The 22,496-nt window shown below is 44.9% G+C and overlaps 1 protein-coding gene across 5 annotated transcripts in view; it reads left to right on the forward strand.

Annotated features, from left to right (window-relative positions):
- LOC134980424 (coiled-coil domain-containing protein 170-like) overlaps window positions 1-21,771 on the forward strand; it is a 129,210-nt gene extending 107,439 nt beyond the window's left edge. For all 5 annotated transcript variants that reach the window (XM_063947237.1, XM_063947240.1, XM_063947239.1 and 2 more), the window contains 4 exons: window positions 3,392-3,565; window positions 11,438-11,677; window positions 20,714-20,950; window positions 21,428-21,771. In XM_063947237.1, the coding sequence (XP_063803307.1) occupies window positions 3,392-3,565; window positions 11,438-11,677; window positions 20,714-20,950; window positions 21,428-21,649 (873 nt within the window). In that variant the 3' untranslated portion in view covers window positions 21,650-21,771. The remainder of the gene's footprint in view (window positions 1-3,391; window positions 3,566-11,437; window positions 11,678-20,713; window positions 20,951-21,427) is intronic.
- The last annotated feature ends 725 nt before the right edge of the window (window positions 21,772-22,496 follow it).

The raw sequence follows: 22,496 nt of genomic DNA on the forward strand, positions 1-22,496 counted from the left end.
TATATATATATATACACACGCACACATGCATACAACATTTATTTACGGTATCTATTTATTTATAATTTTTGTGTGAGGATCAATTGTCTGTTTCTTTATTAGTAATTAAATAGGAAGAATCATTGCAGGATTTTTTTTTATTTCTCATTAAAGCATATTTCTGCCCGGATTAGCGGTACTAATTCCTGATTAATACATTTAGGCCCTCATTCCGAGTTGTTCGCTCGTAAGATTTTTTCGCAATGGAGCGATTAGTCGCAAACTGCGCATGCGCAACGTTCGCAGTGCGCCTGCGCCAAGTAAATTTGCAAAAAAGTTTGGTATTTTCCTCACGGCCTAACGAAGAAATTTCATCGTTGTGGTGATCGGAGTGTGATTGACAGGAAGTGGGTGTTTCTGGACGTTTTATGGGTGTGTGCGAAAAAACGCTGGCGTTTCTGGGAAAAACGCGGGAGTGTCTGAAGAAACGGGGGAGTGTCTGGGCGAACGTTGGGTGTGTTTGTGACGTCAAACCAGGAACGAAACTGACTGAACTGATCGCAGTGTAGGAGTAAGTCTCGAGCTACACAGAAACTGCTAAGAAATTTCTATTCGCAATTCTGCTAATCTTTTGTTCGCAATTCTGCTATGCCAAGATACACTCCCAGAGAGCGGCGGCCTAGCGTGTGCAATGCTGCTAAAAGCAGCTAACGAGCGAACAACTCGGAATGAGGGCCTTAGTTTCCACTTCTCGATAAAATGAAATATTGAAAATAATGCCTAAAAGGGTGGATAGTTTTTATAGCCCCTCTGACATGTTCATATCTACTAAAGACAAAGCAACAATTGAGGCAAGATTTACTTTACTGACGAAAAAGAAATCTATTTATTTTACAGTTTACATATAAATTTACATGCAAAGAGTTTAACGGCTTTATATGCCTCTAAAAGTTTTAATGACACATTAAATGTCGTCGTACTACATCTTCTGAATATAGGTATCACCTTTTCAAATGGAACATGCTTTACAAACTACTTTATCAGTTCAGTGCAGTATCATTTTTAAGTATTAGTTATCTAGCTGACAGCAGCATCATAATAACTTCTCAAAAGCTGGGGATTCGGCGATGGCATAACACTTGACAAAATAGGTTGTTGGAAGCACTTCATAAAAGAGGTTAGGTAATAATCGTATCAAACCTTTGTGCTTTACATGCATTTAAAAGATTAATATGAGATGTCTGTTTTATAATGTGCGTAAGGGAACTAGTTCCTTTGTTTTATAATGAACTGCAACTAATATCATGCAAAATACAATAAGTCATTTTATTTTACAGTAATATTTTTTAGTACTAAAGAAATATTTAATTAAATAAATGAATTCTTAAAACTACCGGTGACACCCAACTAAACGATTTTTTAAAAGATTTTTTTTTTTTTTTAATTTATGGGCATTATACAGGGAACAACGGGGCAGATGTATTAAGCCTGGAGAAGTGATAAACCAGTGATAAGTGCAAGGTGATAACGCACCAGCCAATCAGATCCAATATGTAAATTGACAGTTAGGAGCTGATTGGCTGGTGCGCTATCACTGCTTTACCACTTCTTTATGGCTTCTCCAGGCTTAATACATCTGCCACAATGAGCTAATATATGAAAAATTCTGTTTTACCATCATTTTTCCAAATTCAGTTTCACATAATTATGCTAACACTGCAATTATTCATCCTAACATGTAATTAACTTGCTTGCTATAAACAACAAATTGGAAAATTTCCGTTTGACATGATTATAAGGCCCATGATCTATGTTTTAGTCCTAAATTACATTTTTATATGGGTGAGTATACACGCCAAAGTGTCTTAGAACATTCCGGACGCATGTATAGGCTGGATTTGAAGTTATTTGCTACTCAATATCAGCAATTAAAAACACACATATTAACAGCTATTTTCCACGTACGGCCAGGTAAAACTCTGGGGCAGATGTACTAAGCCTTGATAATGTACCAGCCAGTCATCTCCTTACTGCCATGATTCAGGCTGTTTGGCAAATAACAGTTAGGCGGTAAGTGGTTCATACTTTATCTCTCTCCAATTTATCACTCACCAAGGCTTTGTACATCTGCCACTTTATGTTTACATATAGCCTAAATCGACACACATTGCGATTTGCCATACAGTGCATTCAGGTAAGGCTCTAAATAGATACTTTTTAGGGGTAGCAGTTGATTTACCGACAGACACAATACCGACGGTCATAATCCCGACAGCCATTGACCGACAGTCAAAATATTGAGACAGTCAAAATGCAGACATTTATTATGCTTACATTTTCAAAATGCCGACATAGTCAGAATACCGACATTTGAAATGGTGACATGTCGAAATGCCAACATGCGTTTTTAAGAAATGTTTGCCCCAAAATAGACTTATTCATACTTTGCCATCCCAGTGGACCTGGAGGGGGAATATAACCATGCCCGAAGCATGTCGGGCGCAGTAAGCCATGCGAGGGGACGCGGTACACTTAGATGGTGTCCATGTCGACATATTGGTGTACTCAATAACTGTCGGAAGCTGCCGTCTTGTCGGAAGGACGGCAGCTTCCGACAGAAATAGTTCGGAAGGGGTTCCGACCTATTCATTAGAGGCAGTTTTTTTCCGACAAGTCGGGAATTCCCGATCCGCGTGCTTCTGTCGGAAATGGGGCCAAATCCGACAGGTTTTGGCCCCTTTTCCGACAGACTCAATCCGACTTGAAAACAAGTCGGATTGAGGCGAGGAGACGGGGAGCGGTGCGGCGGGCTATGGGGATGAGAGGTACCTTTCATGGCCATCCCCACGGCCAGGCATCTCTCTACCTGCAGCACCTCCCTCCACTGTCGCAGACGTCCCCCGGCCGCCAGCTCCCCCCACCGGCCACCGATCTCAGCTCCCTCTGCCGCCATCCAGCTCACCCTCGCCAGCCGCCGCAATCTGCATCCCCTGCCGCCGCTGTCAGCACACCCGGTAGCCGCTGACAGCAGCGGCAGGACACGACCCCTGGTACGGCCAAATCCGACAGTTGTATTTGGCTGTCCCTTGGGTAGGGGTTGTGGTAACCCATTCCGACAAATGCATGTCGGAATGGATCCGAATCTTATTGAATACACCCCATAGACACCAAAACCCCCCAGAAAAACTCATGTAGTTTTTTTGACATGTCGGCATTTCGAACTTCGGTATTCTGACTGTCGGCATTTTGAACATATTCAGCATGATGAATGTCAGTATTTTGACTGGAGGTCAATGGCTGTTGGGATTATGACCGTCAGTATTGTGTCCGTCGGTAAATCATACTGAACCCCTTTTTAGAAGTACTGTTACCAAAGCATTTGTACAGTATATTCACCATTGCTCTTTTATAGTTCAAGAAATTCTTACTGCAGTTGGCTGAGAAGTTGAAGATAAACCAAGACATGTCATCTGAGAGCCTCGTATCGCAGTACGACATGTTACTGAACAGGGCAGAGGACATTTGTAAGAGGGATAAAGAATTTTTGAGCGACAACAAACCTCTTATCTATAACCTACAGAAAAAGGTATCTATTGGTCCCTAATATTAGTCTTTATACTCACTGTTTAGATCATATGAATACGACATAGTCTGAATATATTTAGAAGTGTGACACTTACAAAAACTCTCACGAAAAGTTGAACGCCAGTGGCGTAAATCTCGTAGTTCAAGTGACTTTCTCACATATAAGACCACCTACCACTCTTATCGTACTGCTCTGGACACTGCCAAACAAACATATTTTAAATCTATCATCTCTGCTCAAGCCTCTAACCCCAAGCAACTTTTTAATACATTTAAATCACTTCTTGTCCCTCCCTCACCTAACCCACCAGCCACTGTCAGTGCGCAAGATCTTGCTTCCTATTTCAAGGACAAGATTGACAAGATCCGAAATGAAATGGTATGCTCTTCCACAGCAAGTGACCTGCTCAATTCCCTGCCTGAACCCTCTAACACCTTCTCTTCCTTTGATCCTACAAATGAAGATGAAGTATTATTTATTTATTTATTAACAGTTTCTTATATAGCGCAGCAAATTCCGTTGCGCTTTACAATTTGAAATAACAATAACAAACTGGGTGATAACAGTCATAGAGGTAGGAAGGCCCTGCTCGTAAGCTTACAATCTATAGGGAAATAGGCATGTGTACATAAGGAAAGGTGCTATCTATTGCATAGAATGAGAAGACATGTGAGGATATGTGTGGACTGTAAAGAGTGGATGTAATTTGATAGGAAGGTTTATGAAAGTTATGTGGGCGGTTCAGGAATTTGATACGCTTGCCTAAAGAGGTGAGTTTTCAGGGAACGCTTGAAGGTTTGGAGACTAGAGGAGAGTCTTATTGTGCGTGGTAGGGCATTCCACAGAGTGGGTGCAGCCCGATGAAAGTCCTGCAGTCGTGAGTGGGAGCGAGTAATGAGTGTGGATGAGAGACGCAGATCTTGTGAAGAGCGAAGAGGTCGGGTTGGGAGATATTTTGTGATAAGCGAAGTGATGTACGTTGGTGTAGTTTGGTTAATGGCCTTGTGTGTGAGTAAAAGTATTTTATATTGAATGCGGTAGAGTACAGGTAACCAATGGAGGGACTGACAGAATGGATCTGCAGACGATGAACGTCTAGCGAGGAAGATAAGCCTCGCCGCTGCATTCAGAATGGATTGTAGTGGTGAGAGTCTTGTTTTGGGAAGACCAGTTAGGAGACTATTGCAATAATCAATGCGGGAGATAATGAGAGCGTGGATCAGAGTTTTAGCAGTGTCTTGTGTAAGGTATGGTCGTATTTTGGATATGTTTTTTAGATGCATGTAACATGATCTTGAGACAGATTGAATGTGGGGAACAAAGGACAGATCAGAGTCAAGGATGACACCTAGGCAGCGAGCTTGTGCATCTGCACTCTTTTCATCTGCCTACTCTAATACCTCTCCCCTTGACTCTATACCCTCACAAATTAGTAAAGCTCTGTCTACTGTGCTCATCCCAACCTTAACGAAAATCTGTAATCTCTCCCTGTCTACTGGTATCTTTCCTTCTCTATACAAGCATGCAGTGATTACTCCCATTCTGAAAAAACAAAACTCTGACCCGAACACTCTCTCTAACTACCGTCCCATCTCTCAGCTCCCATGCCCCTCCAAGCTACTGGAGAGACTTGCCTACACTCGCCTCACACACTTTCTTAACTCACACAGCCTACTGGACCCACTTCAGTCAGGATTTCGTGCCCAACACTCCACAGAGACAGCACTGACTAAGGTAGTGAATGATTTGGTCACTGCTAAATCTAAAGGACATTTCTCTCTACTTATTCTCCTTGATCTCTCTGCTGCTTTTGACACTGTTGACCACTCTCTTCTCATACAAACACTACAATCCCTAGGTATTCAGGACACAGCCCTTTCTTGGTTCTCATCCTACCTATCTAATCGCTCCTTCAGTGTTCGTTTCTCTGATTCCACCTCTCCTTCGCTACCTCTCTCAGTTGGAGTACCGCAAGGCTCAGTCCTAGGTCCTCTGCTTTTCTCTATCTATACCACATCTCTTGGCAAACTAATCAACTCTTTCGGATTTCAGTACCATCTGTATGCGGATGATACTCAAATCTACCTATCCTCCCCTGATTTGTCACCATCTGTATTGGGCCGTGTCACTGAATGCCTTTCTGCCATTTCATCTTGGATGACATCTCGCCACCTCAAACTTAATATTTCCAAAACAGAATTAATTATATTTCCACCGGCCAATAGTAGTTTCCAACCTGATATCTCTATCACTGCTGAGAACTCTGCAATCACCCCTACCCCACAAGCTCGCTGCCTAGGTGTCATTCTTGACTCTGAACTGTCCTTTGTTACCCACATTCAATCTGTCTCAAGATCATGTTACATACATCTAAGAAACATATCCAAAATACGCCCTTATCTTACACAAGACACAGCAAAAACTCTAATCCATGCTCTCATTATCTCCCGCATTGATTATTGTAATAGTCTCCTGACCGGTCTTCCCAAACATAAGCTCTCACCACTACAATCCATTTTGAATGCAGCTGCGAGGCTAATCTTCCTTGCCAGACGTTCATCGTCTGCAGATCCGCTATGTCAGTCCCTCCATTGGTTACCGGTATTCTACCGTATTAAATATAAAATACTTTTACTCACATACAAGGCTATTAACCAAACTGCACCAACATACATCTCTTCACTCATCTCAAAATATCTCCCTACCCGACCTCTCCGCTCTGCACAAGACCTACGTCTCTCATCCACACGCATTACTTGTTCACACTCAAAATTACAGGACTTTATCCGGGCTTCACCCACTCTGTGGAATGCCCTCCCACGCACAGTAAGACTCGCCTCTAGTCTCCAAACCTTTAAATGTTCCCTGAAAACTCACCTCTTCAGACAAGCCTATCAAATTCCAGACCCACCCACATAACCTTCAGTACTTCCCTATCTAATTACATCCTCTGTAGAGTATTCATAACATCACATATCTTGTCTTTCTTTAGTCTCACACCCTCCTGACACTTGGATAACTTTGTGGGGTATCATCATACAACCCATTAAGAACCTAGCAATCTGGTGGACCATTATGCAATAGGTAGCATCAATCCTTGTGTATCTATGCCTATTTCCCTATAGATTGTAAGCTTGCGAGCAGGGCCTTCCTACCTCTGTCTGTCTGTTTTTACCCAGTTTTGTTCTATTACTGTTGTTCTAATTGTAAAGCGCAACGGAATATGCTGTGCTATATAAGAAACTGTTAATAAATAAATAATAAATAAATAAGTGTGAGGTTTTTTATAAATAAACTGCAGAAATTATGCTTATTTTAATCTAGTTTGCTTTTACATCTTTTACTTTACAAATGACTATCTGAGGCTACGTTCAGTGTAGATAGGACAAAGCACAATTATTAGTAGGTCAAGTGACTACAAGGAGACAATCAGATCTTCTGTAGTTTGCTTCCACAGTACAGCATGTTTCCTGCTCACTCAAACCCTTACATGTTATGTAGGCATAGTTTTTAAGGATAAGAGTCTTGATGCATGATGATTGGACAAAGAATTATAATCATTGTGGTTAGAAAATTAAAATTTAGAGGCACAAATAATTAAAAGCATCACATTTAAAATATACAATCTTTGTCCTATGTACATGGGTGGTCATTCCGAGTTGATTGCTCGCTAGCAGTTTTTAGCAGCCGTGCAAACGCTATGCCGCCTCCCCAGTGGTGCAAGTAGAAAAAATGTCTTACGGGTAGGCGCGAGCGCAAAAAAATGGGTGTGGCCAAATTCCACATGGGGCGTGGCCAGTGAAAATGGGGGCGTGATATGGGGGGAGGGGCAGATACACGTATGACCCCAATAGAGCCAGATACACGTTGCCCCACAGTGCCAGATATACATTGCCCCACAGTGCCAGATACACATTACCCCACAGTGCCAGATGCACATTACCCCACAGTGCCAGATGCACATTGCCCCACAGTGCCAGATACACAAATGTCCCCAGAGTGCCAGATACACAAATGTCCCCAGAGTGCCAGATGCACATTGCCTCACAGTGCCAGACACACATTGCCCCACAGTGCCAGATGCACATTGCCCCACAGTGCCAGATACACATTGCCCCACAGTGCCAGATATACAAATGTCCCCAGAGTGCCAGATACACAAATGTCCCCAGAGTGCAAGATACACAAATGTCCCCACAGTGCCAGATATTCATTGCCTCACAGTGCCAGATACACATTGCCCCACAGTGCCAGATACAGAAATGCCCCCAGAGTGCCATACATTGCCTCACAGTGTCAGATACACATTGCCCCACAGTGCCAGATACACAAATGCCCCCACTGTGTCAGATATACATTGCCCCCCGTGCCAGATACAGAAATGCCCCTACAGTGCCAGATATGCCCCCAGTGCCAGGTATACATGCCCCCCCAGTGCCAGATATCCCCCAGTGCCAGGTATAACATGCCCCCCCAGTGCCAGATATCCCCCAGTGCCAGGTATACATGCCCCCCCAGTGCCAGATATCCCCCAGTGCCAGGTATAACATGCCCCCCCAGTGCCAGATATCCCCCAGTGTCAGGTATACGTTTCCCTCCCCCCTCCTCCCCTGCTCACCGCTGCCGTCTGTCTGTGTGAGGGGAGGAGAGTGCACCCTGCGCCTCTCCTTCCCCTCAGTCTCCGGCGGGTGTCTCAGTTTAATTCAGCGCCGATCCGTGAGCAGGCTGCGCTCTCCTCCCCTCACATCAGCGGCGGGGACGGCGTGTGCGGCGTGGAGCAGCAGAGGGAGGGATGGAGGGAAGAGGAGCGGCGGCCCGTCGGTGTGGGTACGGCGTACCCACGGCTAAATTCTTACGGGTACGCCGTACCCACCCGTACCCGCCCACTTGCACCACTGCGCCTCCCACTGGGAGTGTATTTTAGCTTAGCAGAAGTGCAAACGTAAGGATCGCACAGTGGCTACAAAATAATTTTGTGCAGTTTCAGAGTAGCTTCAGACCTACTCAGCGCTTGCGATCACTTCAGACTGTTCAGTTACTGTTTTGACGTCATAAACCCGCCCGGCGTTCGCCCATACACGCCTGCGTTTTTCCCGGCACGCCTGCGTTTTTCCGAACACTCCCTGAAAACGGTCAGTTGACACCCAGAAACGCCTACTTCATGTCAATCACTCTGCGGCCAGCAGTGCGACTGAAAAGCTTCGCAAGACCTTGTGTAAAACGACATCGTTCGTTGTAATAGTACGCATATGCAGAAGTGCCGATTTTTGGCCTGATCGCTGCGAACGAAAGCAGCTAGCGATCAACTCGGAATGACCCCCCATGATTCTTTCTGCGCCCTGTTATGTCTTAGAAACACAATCTTAGCAGGTTCTTTATGCTACTAAGGCTCCATATCGTTATTTTTTTCTCTTTAAACTCTTCCGCACCTCCAATTGTTGACTGTCATCAACAGTAATATGAAAATTATGCTTATTAAGGAATTGGCTATTGATTAACATGTCAATCAGTAAAACCAGTATACCCAATAACAGTTATATGCACACAGTAATGCCCTGGAATATGAGCATACTCATTCATTCCTTGCCGCCTCTCTCTCGCTTCTGTCTCTGCTGTCTCTTTTTTCACTGTCTCAGTCGCCACCTTGTAAGTGTGTTTTTCCTCCAGCTAAGTTACGTAGGGAGGAAGGTATCAATACTTCCAAAGAGTGGACAAGTGGAGACATCGGCCGATAGGAACCAATCAGTGTTGACCTATCCTTTTATAGAATGGACTTGATAAAGATTTGGGGCAGAACGGATGGTCTAGTGGTTAGCATTACTGTCCCACAGCACTGAGTTCATGGGTTCGATTTCCACCGCGGCCCCAACTGCGTGTAATTTGTATATTCTCCCCGTACTTGCGTGGGTTTCCTCCGGGTACTCTGGTTTCCTCCCACAATCCAAAAATATACAGGTAGGCTAATTAGTCCCTGACAAAAATTAAACCTAGTGTGTACATTTGTTTAGGACATACTAGTTGGGCCGTGTGGTCCTTGTCTGCCATCAAATTCTATGTTTCTAAGGTTAGCTAGAACTGTAAAGCATGTCGGGCTTTACACTTCATGTTAGTGCTGCTTTAAATTTTCACCTCAAACCTGCAGAGAAGCGTTAAGTTTACAAAAACCACTGCTTCGTAAATATAGCCCTTGAAATTTTCCACCACCATCTGTGTAGCTTGGTTTATTCTTCCTCTAGCTCGGTATGTCGCTTGGTGGTTTGTTCTTCCACCCAAAATTTGGTATGTTCTATCTCCAGTCACTGTACATCACTTGGTGTATCCTACCTAGAGATCTGTCACTTGGTATATGCTACCTCTGTCTGCAGCATGTCACTTGGCTTGTTCATATCCACTTTATATACTGTATGTCACTTGTCACTGGCATATTCATCTGGAGTGTCCTACATAGAGTTATGTCACTTGGAGTGCAATACCTGTCTGTGCCATTGGTTGTGTGTTATCCCTTAGCTGGGTAACTTGGTATATTTTACCTTTATCCTGCCATGGCACCTGATTGTGGGTTATACTTGAAACTGTGTAACTTAATACGCTTTACTTCCACCCAGTCATTTTACTTGATCATGTGTTGTACTTCCAGCTATGTAAGTTGGTGTGCCTCACCTATCCCTAGCCACGTCACTTGGTGGTGTGGTCTTCTTCTAATTAGTTAGTTGATGTTATGGTCTACCTCCAGCCATGTCACTTGGTGGTGCGGTCTTCCTGTCGTTAGCTAGTTTATGGTGTGTTCTGCCTCCAGCCATGTCACTTGGTGGTGCGGTCTTCCTGTCGTTAGCTAGTTTATGGTGTGTTCTGCCTCCAGCCATGTCACTAGGTGGTGCGGTCTTCCTGTCATTAGTTAGTTTATGGTGTGTTCTGCCTCCAGCCATGTCACTAGGTGGTGCGGTCTTCCTGTCATTAGTTAGTTAATGGTGTGTTCTGCCTCCAGCCTTGTCACTTGGTGGTGTGGTCTTCCCCTAGTTAGCTAGCCGATGGTTTGTTCTACCTCGACCCATGTCTCTAGGTGGTGTTGTCTTTTTATAATTAGTTAGTTGATGTTGTATTCTACCTCCAGTCATGTTACTAAGTAACAAAGTTTCTGAGGTTGAAAAAAGACAATTTGTCCATCGAGTTCAAACTGTTAGTGATCTCCTCTACTTTAATATTTTAAAACTAATATTAACTGTGGTGAATGTTTAGCCGTTATGTCCATTTGTCTTTTTATTTTTTTTACTTTAGTGCATGATTTATCCCCCATAACCCTGTATAGCCTTATCCGTTAGGAATTTATCTAGCCCATTCTTAAAAGTAATGATCGAGTCCGCCATTACTACACTCCCAGGCAGGGAATTCTAAATACGTATTGTCCTTACTGTGAAGAAACCTTTCTGTCTCAGGGTGGTGTGGTCTTCCTTGTAGTTAGTTAGTTGATGATTTGTTCTACCTCGGTGGTGTTGTTCTACCTACTACTAGGTGGTGTTGTTTTCTTCTAATTAGCTAGTTGACGTTATATCCTGCCTCCAGCCATGTTACTAGGTGGTGCGGTTTTCTGTAGTTAGCTAGTAGGGATTTGTTCTACCTTCAGTCATGTCACTAGATGATGTGGTCTTCTGGTAATTAGCTAGTTGATGTTATGGCCTACCTCCAGCCATGTTACTAGGTGGTGTGGGCTTCCTCTATGTAAACATATTGTAGCTCCAGATATCTCACTTGATGGTATCTATATGAAGCACAGGAGGAATATAATGATTAGAGGCATCAAGTTGCAAAACATTTCAGATAAAACCCACAATATTAATATTTTTTTATTTTAAATAATTGATTGTATCTGTGCAGGTGAATTCTCTGAAGGAAAAACTAGAGTTAAAATCTTCACAAATGGAACAACTACAGAAGAAAATCAAACAGCTCGAAAGAGAAAACGAGCACCAAGCCTTCTTGAGTGCTGAAAATGCAGAGACTATGACAGCCCAAAAATTGCAGAAGAAGGTCGAGAGACTCCAAGGACAGCTCAGTGACATGAAAATTGCTAATCAAAACTTAACGGCTCAGCTTGTCGATCTGAATGCTCTAAAGGTGAGCGCGCCACTTTAGAAAGTTTAGCGAAGAATTATACAGTGCGTCTCTTTACTCCTTACAGTAACAGGAAAAAGAAAAGTATAGTCACTCATCAGGAGTTTCAAGATATCTGCATTACTTCTGGCTTAACAGTTGTACTGTAGCCGTAGAAATAAAACATTTCTTTTATTCCCATTGTTCTAATATATAGCCACTCCCGGAATAATCTAAATTACAACTAGAATAAATAATTATTTGAAATGTTCAAGCATCCATTAGTATATGCTGTATTTATCATCATCATCATCATCATCATTATCACTTATCTATAAGGCACCACAAAATATGGTGTTGAGGTACATAAGTTACTGTACTTCTATATTTTGCAATTTACTACAGCAATATGAACAAGTTCGGTATGACAATGCCACTGACCGACTAGAGTAGTGAAAACGGAATATACTGTAGTAGTTATGGCATACTGACTATAATTCCCATAACATTTTAGGTTTCTGTGCACAGTCTTCCTCTTCTTTTCTAATACAAAGTGATGCAAGATAGAGAAGCTCCAGCTTTGAAAAATCTATTATTCATGTCAGCTTATAAAAAATACGGGATGCGGTCATGTGACCGCCGTTCAGGATCCCGGCAGTCACCATGCCAACGCCGGGTTCCCGAGCGATCGAACGCCCGACAGTCGACATGCCGATTAACAGGGACTACTCCCACTCATGGGTGTCCACGACACCGATAGAGCGGGAATAGAACCTGTGGCGAGCGCACGATCCCGCTGCGTGGCAATAAATAATATTTCTCTTATGTCCTAAGGCAGGCATTTTCAACCGGTGTGCCTTGGCACACTAGTGTGCCGTGACCGGTTGTAAGGTGTGCCGCGGAGCCAGAGCCGCTGTCGCACCTTCAAAACGAACTGTGAGCCCAGGCAGCCACAGCGCTGGGATCCCCTGGGAGGCTCAGACTCAAGTGCGCACGGGCCATGACCTATGCCATGGAGATGCAGCGGTGACATCATAGGTCACGCCCGCCGCATCCCATAAGCCAGGCAGCCCGCCCGCATCCACACCTGCCCTCCCTCCTGCCCGTCACCCTCCCGCATCCAAACCTGCCCTCCCTCCTGCCCGCCACCCTCCCGCATCCAAACCTGCCCTCCCTCCTGCCCGCCACCCTCCCGCATCCAAACCTGCCCTCCCTCCTGCCCGCCACCCTCCCGCATCCACACCTGCCCTCCCTCCTGCCCGCCACCCTCCCGCATCCACACCTGCCCTCCCTCCTGCCCGCCACCCTCCCGCATCCACACCTGCCGCCCGCTGGCAGGCATCTGCACCCACACCTGCCCGCCTGCTGCACAGTGCTCGCAGCACTGTAAGCAACCCCCGCCACTGAGGGACAGACAAGGAGGAGGACAGATGACGGTAGGGGCTAATATTTGTGGGGAATAATGTATGGGGGGGAGGGGGGGGCAATGTAACTTATGTAGGGAGCAAAGTATGTGGGGGGCAATGTAACTTATTTGGGGAGCAATGTATATGGGGGGGCAATGTAACTTATGTGGGGAGGAATATATTGTATGTAAGGGGCAATGTAATTTATGTGGGGTGCAATGTGATTGTTTTTTCTATGGGGAATAATGTAATCTTTTTTTCTGTGGAGGCCAATGTGTGTGTGTGGGGGGCTTTTTGTTTTACTGTGGGGGGCCAAAGTCTTTGTTTTTTTTTTCCCGTGGGGGACTGATGGTGTGCCTTGGCAATTAAAAAATATCGTTCGGTGTGCCGCAAGTTATAAAAGGTTGAAAATCACTGTCCTAAGGGATACTGAGAATCCATTTAGTACCATGGGGTATAGACGGGTCCACTAGGAGCCATGGGCACTATTGAAGTTTGACTGTGTGTGCTGGCTCCTCCCTCTATGTGCCTCCTACCAGACTCAGTTTAGAAAATGTGCCCGGAGGAGCCGGTCACGTCTCTGGAAGCTCCTGAAGAGTTTTCTGCATTTTTATTTTTAAAGTTTGTTATTTTCAGGCAGGACTGGATGGCCCCAGCCTGCCTGCTTCTTGGGACTTAAGGGGGGGAATGGCCCAGACCACTAATGGTTAATGGTCCCGTTCCCCGCTGACAGGACGCTAGCTCCTGAGGGAACTATTCACAAGCCCCACCGCGGCGAGTATACATTCCCACAGCACACCGCCACCCCTAACAAAGCCAGAAGAATGAAGAGTGGTGAGTAGTAAGCCAGCGTCCTGCGTAGCAGGTTGCGGCCATTATGGCGGCATGAGGGTATGGAGATGCACGGTTTCTACATGGGGCGGACTGAGTCTCCTGACTAAGTACATGTAGTGTACACAGTACCCAGACTGGCACTGCAGCCATAAAAGGGGAATGTCTCCATTTTATGAACTCAGACACATCAGCCAGTATAAAGAAGAGCGGGAAGGCCGCGCGCCATTGAAGGGGCGGGGCTTCACTATGAGCAGATCCAGCATTTCTCTTACGTCCTAGAGGATGCTGGGGTCCAGTTTAGTACCATGGGGGTATAGACGGTTCCGCAGGAGCCTTCGGCACTTTAAGACTTTTCAACAGTGTGAACTGGCTCCTCCCTCTATGCCCCTCCTCCAGACCTCAGTTTAGAAAATGTGCCCAGGAGACTGGATGCACACTAGTGGAGCTCTACGGAGCTTTGCTGGAAAAATACTTTCTTAGGTTTTTTATTTTACAGGGAAGCTTCTGGCAACAGCTTCCCTGCTTCATTAGACTTAGGGGGGAAAGTAGGAACCAACTTCTCAGTTAGTTAATGGTTCTGCTTCCACTGACAGGACACCATTAGCTCCTGAAGGTTACTGAACACAGCCCAAGCCTGGCCAGCGTTCACTCCCACAGCACTGCCGCCACCCACTAACAGAGCCAGAAGTCAGAAGGCTGGTGAGTATATTACCGGAGTCCTGCAGAGAGGGGATCCTCCGGTACGTCGTTGGTGGCATACAGGTACACGCGCAGCGGAGGGACGCTGCGCGCCATGTCTCTCAGCACAAGGGTGCAGAGCGCGGGGGGGTGGGGGGCGCGCTCTGAGGGCATGTTTTAAAACCTTACTCACACTGGCAAAAAGGGTACATACATGTACAGCCACTGATGTGCCATCCCCAGCCAGTATAAATATTACATTGCTGAGGCTGAAGGGCGGGGCTTCTCGTCAGACTTGCCAGAACACTCACTGGGTGCCATTTTCTCCTGCAGAAACTCTAGTGTGAAGCTCCTGAACGCTGTTTCTCCTCATGACAACGCTGATACAAGTACAGGGTGTTATAGAAGGGGCAGAGAGTGTTCATTATAATTAGGTCTGTGGGCCTATTATTGGTATATGCGCTGTAAGTGCTTCCACAATTCACAATTCACAATAAGGCTTCTTCCCCGGAAGAACCCATTTTAGATACACAAGAGGGTAGTATGGTGGCCCTTCCCTCTCAGAAGGAGCCGGAGTGGGCGAGAATGTTGCAAAAGAATATGTCAATGCTTGCAAAGAAATTCTCTGAGTCTGAACAACAGACTAAATATTGGAGGCAGTCTGTGGACGATGCACTGTTTACTGACCCCTCCATATCATCCACTCTGGTCCCATCCAGTTCCCAGAAAAGGTCTCTGGCCCAGATAATGCACAGACACAGATTCCGACTCTGACGTCGACACTGGGGATTTGAGAGGGGTAGACCCCAAATTAGCCAAAAGCATACAATGTATGATAGTTACTATAAAGGAAGTTTTGGAGTTTCCTGAAGCAACACTGGTCCCTGAAGAAAAGGATTATTTTAAATTAAATAAAAAGCAGGTTGTGACTTTTCCTCCTTCAAACGATTTGAATGCGTTCTTTGAAGAATCCTGGGCTAACCCAGAGAAGAAATTTACCCTTCACAGAAGGATGCGTGTAGCGTACCCTTTCCCTGAGGAAGACAGGCACAAATGGGAGACCCCCCCCCCCCCCCCCCCAATGATAGACACCTCGGTTTCTCGGCTGTCTAAGAAAATTGTTTTGCCTGCCCCTGGTTCAGCCTCATTAAAAGATCCAGCTGACCGTAAATTAGAAACAACCCTGAAATCCATATATACGGCTAACAGAACGGTGCTCAGGCCCACCATTGCTTGTGCGTGGGTGGGTAACGCTGTGGAAAAATGGTCTGACAACTTGCTGGTTAACATAGACACAGTTGACAGGGATGAAATAGTCCTAACTCTCGGCCATATCAAAGATGCTGCAGGTTACTTAGTTGAAGCTATGAAGGATATTGGGTTGATGAGTTCAATATCCTCCTCTATGGCAATTTCAGCCCGCAGGGCGCTGTGGATCCGCCAATGGAATGCTGATGCGGAATCAAAAAAGAACATTGAGGCACTTCCTTACAATGGAGAAGCCCTCTTTGGAGATAAGCTGGATGCCATGTTTTCAACAACTACATCAGGCAAGTCAGCATTTCTGCCTTCCGCAGCTGCTCCACCTAGGAAAGGATTTCATTCTCATACGATGCAATCCTTTCAGCCCAACAAGTCCAAAAAGGCAAAGGGTACCCCTTTCTTCGCAGGAAGAGGGCGAGGAAGGGGTAAAAAAATCTACAACACCATCAGGCTCGCAGGAGCAGAAGCCTGCTAAAACCTCAGCATGACGCTGGGGCTCCCCTGCGGGAGTACGATCGGGTGGGGGCACATCTACTGTCTTTCAGCCAGGTCTGGGTTCACTCAGATCTGGATCCTTGGGTATTGCAGATAGTATCCCAAGGGTACAAATTGGAATTTCAGGACCTTCCCCCATGCCATTTTTTCAAATCAGCCTTACCAGCTTCTGTTCAGGACAGAGCAAAAGTGCAGAACGCAATACAGAAATTATGTTAAGACAATGTAATTTCCTTAGTTCCTGTGTCACAACAGGAAAAAGGGTTTTATTCAAGCCTGTTTGTAGTGCCGAAACCGGATGGCTCGGTCAGACCGATTTTAAACCTAAAGACTCTGAACCTTTATTTGAAAAGGTTCTAATTGAAGATGGAGTCCCTGAGAGTGGTGATCTCCAGCTTGGAGGAAAAGGAATTTCTGGTATTGATTGACATCAAAGATGCTTATTTACATGTTCCCATCTACCCGCCGCATCAGGCATACCTGAGGTTTGCGGTGCAGGACTGCCACTACCAGTTCCAAACATTGCCTTTCGGGCTCTCCACGGCTCCGAGAATATTCACCAAGGTGATGGCGGAGATGATGGTTCTTCTTCGCAAGAAAGGAGTCAAAGTCATCCCATACTTGGACGATCTCCTCATAAAAGCGAGATCCAGGGAGAAACTAGTGCAGAACATTGCACTTTCCCTGACGGTGCTTCAACAGCACAGTTGGATCATAAACCTTCCAAAATCACAATTGGAACCCACAATGCGGTTATCATTTCTGGGAATGATATTGGACACGGAAGCACAGAAAGTATTCCTACCGGTGGAAAAGGCTCTGGAGATCCAGAGGATGGTCAAACAAGTTTTAAAATCAGCACGCCTATCAATTCATCAGTGCATCCGCCTGCTGGGTAAGATGGTAGCGGCCTACGAGGCTCTACAATTTGGCCGATTCCATGCCGGGGTGTTCCAATGGGACCTACTGGACAAGTGGTCCGGATCGCACCTACACATGCACCGGAGGAAAATCCTGTCAACAAAAGCAAGAATTTCACTCTTGTGGTGGCTTCAAAGTTCTCACCTCCTAAAGGGACGCAGGTTCAGGATTCAGACTTGGATCCTGGTGAACACAGATGCAAGCCTCCGAGGTTGGGGAGCAGTCACGCAAGGGGAAAGCTTCCAAGGACGATGGTCAAGTCAAGAAGTAGTCCTTCACATAAACATTCTGGAATTGAGAGCTGTGTACAACAGCCTTCATCAAGCGGCACACCTTCTTCAAGGTCATCTCATACAGATCCAGTCAGACAATGTAACGGCAGTAGCTTACATAAACCGCCAGGGCGGAACAAAAAGCAGAGTGGCAATGGCAGAGGTGACAAAGATACTCCTCTGGGCAGAAAGACATGCAAAAGCTCTGTCAGCAATTTTCATTCCAGGAGTGGACAACTGGGAAGCAGACTTCCTCAGCAGACACAATCTCCATCCAGGAGAATGGGGCCTCCACCCAGAAGCCGTCCCGAATCCCAGTGCATCTCTGTATACGCCTTCTAGCGAACTGGTGGCTTCTTACGAAGCAATTCAGTATGGAAGGTTTTATGCGAGGCCCTTCCAGCTGGATCTGTTGGGCAAGTAGTCCGGATCGCATCTTCACATGCACCAGAGGATTCGTCTGTCACCAAAAGCCAGGATCTCCCTCCTGTGGTGGCTACAGACTTCTCACCTAGTCGAGGGTCGAAGGTTCAGCATTCAGAATTGGATTCTGCTAACCACGGACGCAAGCCGCAGAGGTTGGGGAGCAGTCATCCAGGGAGTGCAGTTTCAAGGAAGATGGTCAAGTCAGGATGTCGTCCTTCCAAAAAACATCCTGGAACTCAGGGCTATCTACAACGCCCTTCTGCAGGCCTTGTCTTTTCTTCAGAATCAGGTTATTCAGGTCCAGTCGGACAATGTGATGGCGGTAAAGTACATCAACCGACAGGGCAGAAGGGAAAGCAGAGCCGCAATGTCAGAGGTATCAAGAATTCTCCTCTGGGCGGAAAAAAAACGCTGTAGTGTTATCGGCGATCTTCATTTCGGGAGTAGACAACTAGGAAGTAGACTTCCTCAGCATACACGAACTGCACCTGAGGGAATGGGGCTTTCACCCAGAGGTGTTCTGGTGGTTGACACGTCAGTGGGGGTATCCACAAATCAACATGATGGCCTCTAGACTTAACAAGAAGCTCAAGCAGTACAGTTCCAGGTCGAGGGACCCACAGGCAGTGGCGGTAGACGCCCTGACAACTCCGTTGGTCTACCAGCTGGTGTACTTGTTTTCTCCCATTCCTCTGATCCCAAAAATTCTAAAAAGAATTAAAAGGGAAAAGGTTCAAGCAATCCTCATTGCTCTGGACTGGCCACGAAGGGCCTGGTATGCGGGTCTTCTGAGATGCTGATCGAAGATCCATGGCCTCTGCCTCTTCGAGAGGATCTTCTGCAACAGGACCCGTTTATCTATCAAAACTTACCACGGCTACGTTTAACGTCATGGAAGTTGAATGGCTGATTCTAGCCAGGAAAAGGATTCCTGACAAGGTCATCCTGACTATGATCCAAGCCAGAAAGGAGGTAACATCTAAACATTACCATCGTATCTGGAAGAAATATGTCTCTTGGTGTGGGAGCAGACAATATTCTATGGTGGAATTTCATCTGGGACGTTTCCTGCTTTTTCCGTAGTCGGGAGTGGATGTGAGCCTACTCCTAGGCTCCATAAAAGTTCAGATTTCAGCCTTGTCTATTTTCTTTCAGAAACAATTGGCTTCTCTCCCTGATGTCCAGACGTTCTTGAAAGGTGTTCTGCACATCCAACCACCTTGGGATCTCAATTTAGTGTTGCAGTTCCTCCAATTGGACTGGTTTGAACCTTTACAGGAGGTAGACGTAAAGTATCTTACGTGGAAGACCGTCACACTGTTGACATTGGCTTCAGCAAGACGTGTGTCGGAGCCGGGGGCGTTGTCTCACAAGAGCCCCTGCTTAATTTTCCATGAGGACAGAGCTGAACTCAGGACTCATCAGCAATTTCTTCCTAAGGTGGTGTCTGCGTTTCACATCAACCAACCTATTGTGGTTCCGGCTATTACGGGCGCTTCGGCTACTTCAAAGTCTTTGGCTGTCGTAAGGGCTTTGAAGGTCTATGTGAAGAGAACAGCTAGTCACAGAATATCGGACTCGCTGTTCGTTCTTTATGATCCCAATAAAATTGGGTGTCCTGCTTCAAAGCAGTCCAGTGAACGCTGGATCAGGCTCACTATCCAGCATGCTTATTCCACGGCAGGTTTGCCGATTCCAAAATCTGTTCAAGTCCACTCTTCTAGGTTGGCTGCCCAGGGTGTCTCAGCTTTACAGCTCTGCCGAGCAGCTACTTGGTCGGGGTCGAACACGTTTGCTAAGTTTTACAAGTTCGATACTTTGGCCTCTGAGGACCTTCAGTTTGGTCAATCAGTTCTGCAGGAACCTCAGCACTCTCCCACCCGGTTTAGGAGCTTTGGTACTTCCCCATGGTACTAAATGGATTCCCAGTATCCCCTAGGACGTAAGAGAAAATAGAGTTTTAATTACATACCGGTAAATCCTTTTCTCATAGTCTGTAGGGGATACTGGGCGCCCGCCCGGTGCTTCGTTCTTCCTGCGCTGTTACTTGGTTAAGTAATGTTGTTTGGTTTAGCTGTTGCTGTCCCTGTTTGCAAGTTTGGTTAGCATGGCTTTCCTCTTGTTCTGGTTGTGCTGGTTCGAATTCTCAACACTTTCCTTTTCTATAGCCTTCTCTCAAGGTATGTCCGTCTCCTCGGGCACAGTTTCCTAGACTGAGTCTGGTAGGAGGGGCATAGAGGGAGGAGCCAGCACAGTCAGACTTCTATAGTGCCTTTGGCTCCTAGTGGACCCGTCTATACCCCGTGGTACTAAATGGATTCCCAGTATCCCCTACAGACTACGAGAAAAGGATTTACCGGTAGGTAATTAAAATCCTATTTTAGCTTTAAAAAAAACAAAAGTCCAGTAGAGAATTTACTTGAACCCTAACAAGCTTTTTCATTTACTGGAAAAATCTCCAATCTGATTGGTGAGTTCAAAGTATGATATGCAACTTTAATTACAAGAACAAAAAGTTAGAATTTAAATAAATATTTACCAAATTCTAGTTACTTTTTTAAAATAATTCTGTTTCTAGAGATTTTCCAATTGCAACAAAATAAGCTAATTAAATAAAAACAATGTACATTGAGATAAATATACATTTATCTGAAGGGTACCAAGTTTATACAAAATTGAATGAAACTTTATCACGTACATAGATTATATGGGTGCTTAGAAAGCTCTACTCATTTCAGTTTGTAACACATTTTCCCATCTTGTAGGAGAAAATCAACCAGCAGAAGAAAACCATAGAACTGCTAAGCAAATCTTTAGAAAACTTAGAAAAAATTAAGGAGAAAGCCGCTAAGAAGGTGGTAAGCCTGAAAACAGAGCTGGACTACACTGAACATGAGACTGTGGGAGAGAAATTGAGGAGTCAGCAGATGGTAGAGGCAGTCACTAATGAGCTACGCACAACCAAAAGGGCTCTTGAAGAAGTGGCAAGGAGAGAAAAACAGGTACACTTCGCTTTTAAAGTGAATCATTAGTATCTTTTTAGCAACTCTTAAAAAAAGCTCATTAAATAGTTTTTTGGGGCTGGAACTTGCAGGTACTTGAGAACTTTAAGAGACTTTATACAATACCTGGGAATAATAAAAGCTTTTTTTGTCCCATAGATCTTGTGATGTATCTTTTAGGAAGAATGGGTTTTTAAATTTGTCTTCGTAAAGAACATAACAGGAACTGTGCTTTTCTTACCAACCCCAAATTGTAATTAAGAGGTGTTTTAGACAGGTAGACAGAGTAGCTGTGAAGAGTTTTAGAAAAGGTTTAATGATAAAGTTGGCAAGTGTTAAGAGATAAGATTTTCCCTCCCGCCAACCTGATTTGCTAACCAACTGCGCAAAGGTGACCCATCTGCAAGACACGGAAAACAATGGCGGCGAAATTTAACTTCTTATAATTTTTTTTCTTTAAATGTGTTCATTCTTCAGCTTGTTGACTTCAGAGAAACCATTACAAGAATGATGGGATATAACCTTAACACATTGGCTGTCCCAGATCATGAGATCTTCGATCAACTCAAGCGTGTTTTACGGACACAGGGATCCATTGATGTCAGCAGGACTGATAGAACAAAGTTACCCTATGGCTTCAGGACGGGGGATGGCGAGATGGAATACACAGTGCAGCACATGAACCCCAGATTTCAGTAATAGATCAAGTTTAACTCCACTGGCGGTTGACATCAAACCCTTGTTGCAAGATTTTAAATAGAATATTGAAAATTGCACAGTAGTAAACGCTAAAATAAGATATCTGATACTGTAAACATAAACCGAGGACGTACAGTTTATTGCAGTGATTGGTGCTTCGGTGCATTTAATGTTGATGCTTTTAGTGTGTGTGTGTGTGTGTGTGTGTGTGTGTGTGTGTGTGTGTGTGTGTGTGTGTGTGTGTGTGTGTGTGTGTGTGTGTGTGTGTGTGTGTGTGTGTGTTAGCAGCAGGTGGCAGGACCAATATCCCATTTGGCCAATATGGATGAAATCCAGAATCTGGCCGAGCATTCAAATCATTTCCGGGATGGTCATTGGCATGATCTGTGGTCATCTTCCCTGTAATCTGATCTAAACCATTCGTATCATTATTGCGTATGAACGATGGTAACATCTTTCATACTCAATAATGATACGACTGGTTTAGATCATATTACAATCAGGCATTGCAGCATGTGTCATTTGCATAATTTAACAATCTCGAGCTAACCAAAACAAATATTTAAATATAGTACACTCAGAGTATGCCTAATTCTTTTATATGGGGCCCTGTTTGCTGCAATAAGCTCTGCACCACCTGCAATACAGGTATCTACAAAATGAATTTATCAATCATAAGCTGTGCAGTATTAATGTCAAAGTAATTATTGAATTCTAAAACAATTATTTTAAATGAATAAAACATTTCACAGATATTTTTACGGAAATGTAAAAAGCCATGCATCTACCATTTCGATTGTGTATTGCTTAAGGCCATAAAAGCCTTTTGCGTTTCCTTAATTTTGTG

Source organism: Pseudophryne corroboree, chromosome 12 (genome assembly GCF_028390025.1).
Source record: "Pseudophryne corroboree isolate aPseCor3 chromosome 12, aPseCor3.hap2, whole genome shotgun sequence".
Taxonomy (NCBI): domain Eukaryota; kingdom Metazoa; phylum Chordata; class Amphibia; order Anura; family Myobatrachidae; genus Pseudophryne; species Pseudophryne corroboree.